We start from the raw sequence: 11013 nt of genomic DNA, 5'->3' as shown, positions 1-11013 counted from the left end.
TATACGTACAGGTGTATTTTCAGCAAGGATGACACGTCTTGGGTGCTGATACCAGCTTAAATAGCTCGAATATTTCGATTCACATTGTCTTTATTTCTTCCAAACTTGCTGCCAGCGATAGCGTTCAAACAGCTGGTTGCAACATTAAATAGAAGTGGTTGAGTCATTTTCGGTAAGTGTGTAGCTGCAGTGTTTGATTTGAGACACTGTTGAGAATGTGCGTACTAGTTAATATGCACACTATCCTAATGCATACTAACTTCTAGTATACTAAGAGAAGTATGCAATTTGAGAAACAGCACGGGTCTCTTGATTGTTTCCATCAAATATGGTTTCAGTGAGCTGATTGAATGCAATTTTGAGCCAGTGATTTCATGCAGCCTTTTCATTAAAGTTAAAACACTAGTGGATTAAATGACTTCACTAGTTTATCAAGTTAAGGCGAGATATCATTTTTAAGCACAACTCACTTTGCAGAGGAAGTTTTAGGCCATTTAGGCTCAGCTCCTAGGATTTTATAACTAGTCGAGACATGACATCATCTACTTCCCTGCTAAAGTGAAGACATTAAGGACGGTTCTGGAGGTTCAGTTGTTGCGTCGGACAAGCTAGACTTTCCTTGAATCATACTCTGAAATTGAGATTTACTAGTTCAAGCAAGAGTTGGCACAATTCCATTGTATCCGACAATATTCAGGTATTAAAGAAACGTCACAATTTAAGAATAAATGTAAGACCTTTAATAGATTAAAAACAACTGTAAAACCTTAAAATTCTTGAGACTGAACATCCCTGGAAACAGAAGTGTCTTTTTTTGAAGGCTCCTTGGTCTTCTTTGGCAGGAGGCTGGCCTGGATATGGGGGATGACGCCCCCATCTGAAATGGTGACCCCTGCCAACAGCCTGTTCAGCTCCTCGTCGTTCCTCACGGCCAACAGGATGTGACGAGGGGCGATGCGATGCTTCTTGTTGTCGTGACAGGCGTTCCCAGCCAGCTCCAGGATTTCCGCACAGAGGTATTCCAGGATGGCAGCCAGGTATATTGCAGCACCGTTCCCCACTCGGTCAGAGAAGCCCCCTTTCCTCAGCAGTCTGTGGATGCGGCCCACTGGGAAAGTGAGTCCTGCTCGGGAAGACCTGGACACTGAGGATTTTGGCTTGGACACAACTTTCTTGCCACGTCCTGACATCTTGGAGTTTTTTTTTCCAGTTGGTTGGACAGAACTGCACAGAAACAAGTACATAAACCACTGAACTGTACATGTGAAAGCCAACATTAATACAAATATAAGTAAAAGCCAAACAATAGGCTTTGGTCCAGACAGAGGCAAAGAGTCACTTTAGGTTAGAACACAACTAATGGTTTTAGTAAAGCACTGGCCTTAGCTCAATGATTCAATACTATTAAATATAAACATAATGCTAGTCTAAAAGACTAGCTTGAAATATGACCGACTTTCATCATGAGCATTGGTCTCCCCAACATTCATTCATACTCACCGAAGTGGCTGGAAGCCCAGGAAGAAGACAATGCTCGGACAAATGTGGCTGCTGTTTAAATACATGACTTGTATCATTCATTCATTGACAACACCTGCTGACTTCAGGGCCGTGACATCATTTCCTGCCTTTTCCACATCTTCCTCACTCAAACACATTTTTATCTTACTTCAAAGCTGTTTGAAAGTTCTATCCGAAGACGTTTAAAAACATGTTTTAAACAAAATACTTTTAATTCTTGCTTGTTATATTTTTACAATTACAGATTTGACATTGACATTAAACAGGTTTATTAATACAAACATTGTATGAAAACCGAAAGAAAATCCTGCAGTGGTCAGTACCTATCAATATACTTTATGTTTAAAGATTATGTTTTGAAATGTCTTGTTTATTTTTAAACAGAATTCACTGCAAATTGCAAACCAACGGTGTGATTGATAACTAGACCAAAGGCAAAGCACCTGGTGGCCACATGTGTCTCACAATCTAATTTCATTCTTTTAATCTGTACTGACACCACAAACAATTCCTTTATGTTTACAATACTGGAAATACATTTAAATAAGTTTACTTATTCAGTACAATGATTGTATTTATGCATGTATGGATGTTTGTATGGATGGGTGTGTTATTGCTGCTTTACAAAATAATTTCTTCAGAGATCAATAAAAAAATCTATAATAAGTTTCAAGTTCTGAAAATGTGAAACTACAACACAGACCCTTTGTAGTTTTATAATATCTAAACGTATTTTAATGTATTGAAATGTAAACATTTTATTTGGTGGAATTTATATAATTAAAGTACACAATAAATGACACTGAAGAGAATCAGGAAAATCCAGAGATGATACGAAAATGATAGAAAGCAAAATAATGTCAAGCACCATTTAGGTGCACTTAACAGTTCCAGTGTGCTTTAAACACATTGCATCTGGAGGTATGTCTGAATGCATTTTAATAAATCATTGGGAAATGCATGTTCAGATTACTCAAGATCTCAATAACCAAGCGTTCTTTTTAGACTTCGATGTACATTTGAAAGGTATGAATCTGCTGATTAAAACAAATTGTGAATATTTTTTCCATCATTCTTACAAGAGATAGACCGATATGTTTTTTTCAGGGCCGATACAGATGAGTAGTCAAGTAGGCCGATAACCAATATTCGGAGCCGATTATTAATTTGCAGTAAAAGTTTTGATTTGAGTAATACAAACGCCAACAGTTCTGGACAAAATGAGAACTATTTTTTTTCTCTTTTGCTTAGAATTGAGATCACGATTTCTCCTCTCCCCCTCAATATAAATACTTATAGCACTTTATTGAAGAAAAAAAAAAAAGAACAGACGTACTATATTTATGCTAAATACTTTAAAAACCTCTGCAAAACTATAAGTGACTTTACTGCACACGCTCTACAAATATAAATTACCTACATGTTTGCAAAGTTGCTCATGTTACTGTGTCATAAGCACATCCTGTCATACACATCAATACATTTTCATTTATACTATTAGAATTGTGTGATTTTTAAACGGTAACAAACTTCCCTGCTAAAGTGAAGACATTAAGGTCTGGAGGTTCAGTTGTTGCATTTGACAAGCTGGAATTTCCTTGAATCATACTCTGAAATTGAGATTTACTAGCAAAAATCATCACAATTACATTGTTGTTTGAAAGCCAACAACAAACATCCCAATTTAAGAATAAATGCGAAATCTTTAATACAATTGTAAAACCTTAAAATTCTTGAGACTGAACATCCTCGGAAACAGAAGTGTCCTTTCTTGAAGGCTCCTTGGTCTTCTTTGGCAGGAGGATGGCCTGGATATGGGGGATGACGCCCCCTTCTGAAATGGTGACCCCTGACAACAGCCTGTTCAGCTCCTCGTCGTTCCTTATGGCCAACAGGATGTGACGAGGTGTGATGCGAAGCCTCTTGTTGTCGTGGCAGGCGTTCCCAGCCAGCTCCAAGATCTCCGCACTGAGGTATTCCAGGATGGCGGCCAGGTATATTGCAGCGCCGTTCCCCACTCGTTCAGTGAAGCCCCCTTTCCTCAGCAGTCTGTGGATGCGGCCCACTGGGAAAGTGAGTCCGGCTCGGGAAGACCTGGACACGTTTTTCTTGGCCACAACATTCTTGCCACGTCCAGACATCTTGGGGTTTTTTTCAGTGGGTTGGACAGAACTACACAGAAACAACAATAAGTACATAAACCACTGAACTGCACATGTAAAAGCCAACATTATTAATACAAATATACAAGTAAAAGCCAAATAAATTAGCTTTATTCCAGAAAGAGTCATTCAGAAACTTTAAATTAGTGACAAAAATAGTCACTTTAGGTTAGAACACAACTGCTAACGGTTTTAGTCAAACACTTAGCATTAGCTGCATGACTTAGAACTAACGAATATAAACTTAAAGCTAGTTTAAAAGACAAGCTTCGAACATGACGCATTCTTCCTAAAACATAAGAACCGGTCTCCACCACACACATTCGATCTCACCAAACTAGCTTGAAATCGCAGAGGAAGACGACGCTCGGACATATTGTTTAAATACACCTGTTTGATTTCATTGATGGACAACACTTGCGTGCTTCACGGTCGTGACGTCATTTCCTGCTCTTTCCACACGTATCTTATATGTGCGCGTGTGTATTATTTTTATTTTATTATTATTTATTATCTTTTTTCTTCTATTTTGTACGTATTAAAATGTTCGGTAAGTATATATTTTTGATGATATTCAATTTATTAAAATAAAATGTTTTTTCTCCTTCATCAGTCTCATACACTGAATATTTTTGACAATCCAAACTTTTTGATACTTTTATTACCATTTTATCATAATTGTATTGCTATTATCCTCAGTGAAAATGTGACATTGTAATAAAATCAATGCTTCATAACCTTATTACAATACTGCTTATTATACATTTTATTTACAAAAATCACAAAATCTCAACTTAAATGAATTATTTTTCCCTGAATCTGTTTGGCGTCATTTCACAACAGCACTTTTATATAATGTGGTTAATTTAAAAATATATTTGCTAACTACTTCCTCCTTTAATCATTCTTTCAAGTACCATTGTTCAACAGCAGATGACAGCAGAGAGCTGAAACGCAAAGCCAAGCCATTTGGAAGTCTTTATTATTATTTATTTTTTACTTAAATTAAATTCTCTCGATGATTAAGCACTTTAACAAAAAAAAAAAATCCCACTTGAGCTTGTGATGCTCCTTCGTTTAATGATGAGGTGCTTGACTGTGTCTGCCTCCCTGAGAGCCTGATGTGCCTACTAACTGGATTTTGTGGAGTGATGACTCATAGCTCAGCACTTTGTCCAGCTCCAACTCTTGTGGAAACACAGACGGACAAACTGCTGTAATGAATGTGTGAAGGTGTCAATGATAAAGACGAGTTAAGCGCCAACCACTTGATTTACCTGCTTTATCCTGAGTTTAAAAAAAACAACCTGCTGAGTCAGCATATGTCTATTCTTGAATATGTGGGGTGGATTAAAACCGAATAAACTATGTTAAAGTGTCTTGGAAATGCGTCATCAAGAGACTAAGAGATACATTAGCAAATGACTCAGACGTATTTATGGCCGTGTGTTTTGTATCTTGGGATATGAAATATAAAAAGAGCACAAAAAGATGACTGACCACCAACGTAGTGATGAACACGATATAACTCATTCAGATTTAATCCATATTTTCCAGTATTTTTAAAAATAATGACATTTATATTTATATGCTTTGCTTCCAGTGACACCATTTCTGTGAAACGTTTGTATGTTCTTCGGTTTACTCTGTTATCTGATTTACTCCCACAGCCCAAAAACATGCATAGATTGATTGACAACTCTAAATTGTACCATAGGTGTGAGCGTGTGTGAGTGGTTGCGTTACGACAATGGTTACGATAAGCTGGCGACTTTTTCAGGGTGTCACCCGCCTCTCGCCCATAGTAGCTGGGATAGACTCTAGAGCACCCTGGCAACACCACAAAGGGAAGCTGCAATATAAATGACTGAATCATTATTATTATGTTAATTATGTTTTGTCCTTTTGTCAGAACAAGTATAAATTAAAAATTAAACATTTTGGAACATCAATAAATTATATATTCATTAAATAGAGATGTGTATAGGCAAGAATCTTTACACTCACGTTACAGGGGCACAATGCAAAATATTAGGCTACTGTAGAAACAACTGATATTTGTAGTATTGTATGAGTAGTTAAATCTGGTTTTGCAGAAATTATTTTGAAACCAATATATGTCCAAACATCCAACCGCTTTAAAAACTGCGATAGTCAACTGTATCCCCTCGTTCTCAGCCATATAAGATGATTGAATTCTTCCTTTAGCTGCGAAAAACATAATGACGGCTGCCATTTAGATTTTTGAAAAATAAATATGATACATTGCGGTTTAACATCTACACAGTATCGTGAAAATAATAATATAATAATTTTCCATATATCGTATATATACCCCTATCATTAAGGAACGTCAATTCAGTCACTTTCATATTAAATAATTAATTCAGGCAGGCATATACGCGCAAATAGTAAAAGCCATATGCAATTAAGCTACTAGCAACTATGGTTAGAATATTTGAAAATGTATATAAATTCTGAATTTTCTTCAGCACTTGCCACACATATTGTAATTGTTTTGTTTTTTTACCAATATACCCGCCGTAAATTTATTTTATAATTATTGTCTTTTATTCAAATGGGAGCTTGACCTTTAGCTTGTTCTGTGCCACAGAGATTTTTAGGCCTGATTGATGGATCCAGATGGTAAATCAGAACCCCACCAAAATGTTAAAATCTCCTTTTCGTTCTAATTTCAAATTATTTAAACATGTTATGTTGTTTGTTGAGTATTTTCATTACATAGTGACAGTTATAAATGAAAATGAATTTTAAAAAAAAGTCTGAATTTCACCGTCCTCTGCCTCAGCTGCCACTGACAATGAAATAAAGAGTGGAAGAAAGACATTTTGACTCTTTGGATTCACTTACAAACATGGCAAGAGGCCAATAGCGGAGCAATGGGAAAACAAATTAAGTTGGGACCTTCCTAACAGGTCGTCCTTGGATGGATAGCCATTGATTGTTTCAGTCTCGAAGCAGATACTGTGCTGAGGCATATCAGGTGATGAAAGTTAAAACAAAGATACGCTTCACAGGGAACACTAATCTGTGAAACAATTGCTATGATGTTTTGGACTTGAAGGTTCATTTTCTCATCTGCTGGCTTGTCATCATTGACACAAGCCATTTGTTTTCTGTCGTCCTCCTGAGAGGCTTCGTCTGGATAAAGACTGAAGAAACTCAGTATTTATTAGCAACAGTAGCTAGTAACACTGATGTTTGCACCGGGCTGCCAAGTGACGAGGTGAGATGAAAGGCAGCGAGCAGGAAGACTTGTCAAATGATCTAAGCACATGATCAAACTTGAGATTGAAAGCAAAACCAGAGAGCACAGACCCCAAAACAAGATTTCTTTTGTTTAAAGTCTTGCAGGTTCAAACAGGGGGAAAAAATGTTTTCAGCATCTCATCATGTCTGAGACGCTGGTTGATGGCTGCGTCACCTGACTGGCAGGTAAACACTGAGGGCAGATTCGGCCCTGACTCGACAGCTTTTAGCAAGATTGGGCTGTATCGTCTTCTAGTTTCTCCCCTTTACTTTCCTTCATTGAGATGTCCGTCTGACTTTGTCTGCCATCAGAAGACAATTAATCATCAGTACGAAAGAAATTCAATGAGCAATATCCACTTTACCACGTGTAGACACACTGTAGACAGAAAAAATGGCTGTTGATTAAAAAAAGAAACATTAAAAAAAAGGTACGAGTGACAGCAACTTTTGAGGCCAAGTCAGATGGTGACTGAATGGACTAAAGCCTCCAAATTTGCCTTAAAACTATTCAAATAAATCCTATATCTTGGTCTTGGTCTTTGTCTTTGTCTTGTCTTGTCTTGTCTTGTCTTGTCTTGTCTTGTCTTGTCTTGTCTTGTCTTGTCTTGTCTTGTCTTGTCTTGTCTTGTCTTGTCTTGTCTTGTCTTGTCTTGTCTTGGTCTTGGTCTTGGTCTAGTCTAGTCTAGTCTAGTCTAGTCTAGTCCTGTCTTGTCTTGTCTTGTCTTGTCTTGTCTTGTCTTGTCTTGTCTTGTCTTGTCTTGTCTTGTCTTGTCCTTGGTCTTGGTCTTGGTCTTGCCTCTGTATATAGAGTTACCTCTTGTTCAATGTATTACTTACCCTGTGCTTAAAAGTCAACATTGACCACTGCTGTGCTGTATTACTCTTACTTAAGGGGTGAAAAAATCTACAAGTCATGATCTTAAAATATTACAGTGTTTGAGTTACGAACAAGTATTTACACACTAAATAACTGAGTTGCCCCAACAATCCTCCATGTTTCCTATTTTGCCATTTACAGTTAAGGACATAAGGTTGAACCGTTAAAATGAAACAGTTCCGGATCCTTCTATTTCTGGAAACAGTTTTGAGGAGACGATTTTGGTGATTCCTTTTCCTGCAGTCTCATGCCCCCCCCCCCCCCCCCCCCCCCCCCCTCATCTCACCTAGTTTGAAATCGTTGGTATCATGCAGCAGCTGTAATGGCTAACACATGTCTGTACCACACACACCAGCGCTCTGCCAATAAAACCTCTTCTTTCGGGAAAACACAGGTTGGACCTGGGAATTGTAAAGTCGGGGTAAGATATAATTTCGCAATGAGCCCCTCTGTGGTGGGATCGACCGGCAAACGAGCAACACATCAAACTGACGAAAGGGAAAAGAAGGAAGGAAAATAGCTTTTCCTTCATCCACCCAGCCACTCATCCCACCTGTGCAGACGCTATTCCTCCCTGCTCTCCCTCCATCTGCTTTTCTCTTGTTCCCTCTTTTCAACCATAACTCCATTTGGCTGTGGTTCGTGGAATCCTCCACTGTGCAACTTACAATATGTGCTCTCTCTCTTCCTTCACCCTTCATACCTCATCATCCAACACACACATGGGCCTTCACACACTTCATTTCTTTAAATATTCATTTCCGTTAGCCTGTGATGTGTTTCGGAGGAGTTTCCTGTTCCCAGCTATCCTGCTTCCCTGAGAACAGCCATGTAGGAAGTTGTGGTCCTGGCATTCCACGTCTCACTTGTCAGATTTCCACCTGAAAGATAATGACAGAGATGGAAAAAAAGATAAAAATATCAGGCCATATGTACCTTTGTTATGTTATGTGTTGTAAAAAACATTTTTAAATATAGTACAAATTCAAAAACAACAATAAAAGATTTCGCTAGATGGTATGTCATGTTTGAATTTGCCTCCTGTACGACTTTCTAGATTACCTTGTTTTGTGCCTCTGGACACTTTTTCGTGGAACTCTGATTTATACATGGTACAGTTTTTCTTTTAATAAACCTGTTTGAAACATTTTTGCCTCTTGATTGGTGATTCGCGAGACATGGCATTGTACAAAAAAGCACATGCAAAATCAAATAACTTTTACATTATTCATGTTCTTTCATATTTTCTCTCATGGTGCTCACAGTTGAACCTTATTTTAACTACAGTAAGTGTCTCAAATTGAGCACTTCTCTAAGTGCACTGCTTTACAGTACACTGTAAGACAGCATACTTACTTGTGCAGTGCCCAAATTTTGACAGGGTAGTACTGTTTCAAATCAAACTTCTTCTTCTACTTTTTAACACTGATTGCAACCGGCCATTATAACCCTATCGCCCACACTTTACAGCACCTTTTCGCCAATCGAAACAAGTCATTAAGTTGTGTTTCATTTTGTTATTATTGTTGTTATTATTGTTGATTTCTAGAGACATCTACGCCGGTATCCGCCCCGAAGTGACGTTTTTGCCGTTTAGCGACGTAGTTCTAGCGTAATCTACGTCACTAAAATGGCAGCAGTTGAGGATGGAAAGTGTCCACTTAATTTTCTGGCCATATGGGTGCGCCAATTGAGTGTGCAAAGGGCACTACATTTCCGCACACTGTTAAGTGTGAAGACGCAAAAATATTAAGTGTAAGTGCAGAAGTAAGCAATTTGAAGTAAGTGTATTCATATAAAGTACTGAGATACTTTTTCAACTAACCAGACGAGGAAGCCACGAAAATGATGAAACTGACAGTACTTAATCTAGTTTTGTAAACAAATGTGTATGATTTATTTGGCAACAATACATCCGAAATTTTACAGCATTGAAGTTACACTTTATTGACACACAGATATCTATGATCTATATCCTTAGAAGTACGTGATTTAAGCTGGTTTTGCAGCATCATCGTGGCAAGAGCTTATTGAGTGATAAAGTTAAAGTCAATCAATATGGATTTTAATGATTAATTTAATTCGATTTCTCAAGTTACGCAGGTCAAATCCTGGACAGACGCATGTTGGGAAAAAAAACACTCATTATGGACTTTGGGAGGAAATCAGAGTGCAAGAGGAAACCCAGACAAGCAAGAGGAAAATATCCAAACTCTACATAGAAGTACAGAGTAGCCTTGAGCTGAAGTTCACGCCCAACCTTCTTGCTGTGAACCTGAACCTCGAGAGGAGACCTACAGACTGGCCTCTTCCTCGTTAGATAAAACACAAATCTGATTTAGAATTAAGCCTTGGTGATGGAACTATTTCCTTCTTTTGTGCCTTACTTAAATACTTTTCCAAAAATCATGCTGTGGAGCTTTAATCTGTGGTTCAAGATTTCCTTCCTGCTTAGATTTGTGCCATAGCTGTAGGTATAAAAATAGACTTCCACATAAAAATATCTTCATAAGAACAATTGCTGTTCCTTTTCTGTGATTTATTTTACTGTGTTTTATCCAGAAAAGTAATGTTAACGTGAGTCGACGTGAGAGAACTTTTCATTATTGAAGAATCATTATTGTTCTGTCGCTGTTCAAGGAAAATCTTCCCTAGCTAGCTTAGGTATTTACATCTACATTTTCATGTTTATTCATAAGAGTAATGAAGTAATGAAGAACACTCTTTTCACACTTCAGAAAAATGTACAAATTGAAAATGTACAAATTTTGCATCCTTCCTCAGATGTTATGACCCTCACGTTTTAAGGTTTTTCTCAAGTCTCGCATTATAATACAAGTACATCAAAGGCACAAAGACCAGTTTACGCAAAAGCGTCATGTTTTGCTGAGCTCACAGAAAGTAAGGTAACCCTCCCAGTCAAATTACTTTCTATGACAAGTCTGTAGGACGTCAGGGTTGACCAGTGTGTAACCAAGGATGACGAGGTCAGTTGCCAGGTATCAGAGGAGCCAAAAAACTGGGTTAAAATGTTATAAGTACAGCATCAAAGTTGATAAATGCGTGTGAAAAAGCTTCAAACCTTGGGCCGTGTGCTTTGTGGATTAACATTCTAATATATTTTCATTTCCTCCCATTGCGGTCACAATAGTTTGTGAATAGTTCAACTTAACCTTTCAG

The 11013-nt window shown here is 37.8% G+C and overlaps 2 protein-coding genes across 2 annotated transcripts; both read right to left on the bottom strand.

Moving 5' to 3' along the window:
- Positions 1–767: 767 nt before the first annotated feature.
- On the bottom strand, positions 768–1190 carry LOC148075799 (histone H2A-like). The gene has a single exon (XM_087795630.1). The coding sequence runs from the start codon at positions 1188–1190 to the stop codon at positions 768–770; it is 423 nt and encodes a 140-aa protein (XP_087651756.1).
- A 1368-nt stretch (positions 1191–2558) lies between these two features.
- On the bottom strand, positions 2559–4059 carry LOC148075798 (histone H2A-like). Its single transcript, XM_087795631.1, has 2 exons — positions 4017–4059; positions 2559–3693 (listed from the first exon to the last, which is right to left on the bottom strand). Exon 2 carries the CDS (start codon positions 3660–3662, stop codon positions 3246–3248), a length of 417 nt encoding a protein of 138 aa, XP_087651757.1. The 5' UTR covers positions 3663–3693; positions 4017–4059; the 3' UTR covers positions 2559–3245.
- Positions 4060–11013: the final 6954 nt, after the last annotated feature.

Source organism: Callionymus lyra, chromosome 7 (genome assembly GCF_982586985.1).
Source record: "Callionymus lyra chromosome 7, fCalLyr1.hap1.1, whole genome shotgun sequence".
In the NCBI taxonomy this organism is placed as follows: domain Eukaryota; kingdom Metazoa; phylum Chordata; class Actinopteri; order Syngnathiformes; family Callionymidae; genus Callionymus; species Callionymus lyra.
This window is presented reverse-complemented; position numbering and strand designations above follow the sequence as displayed.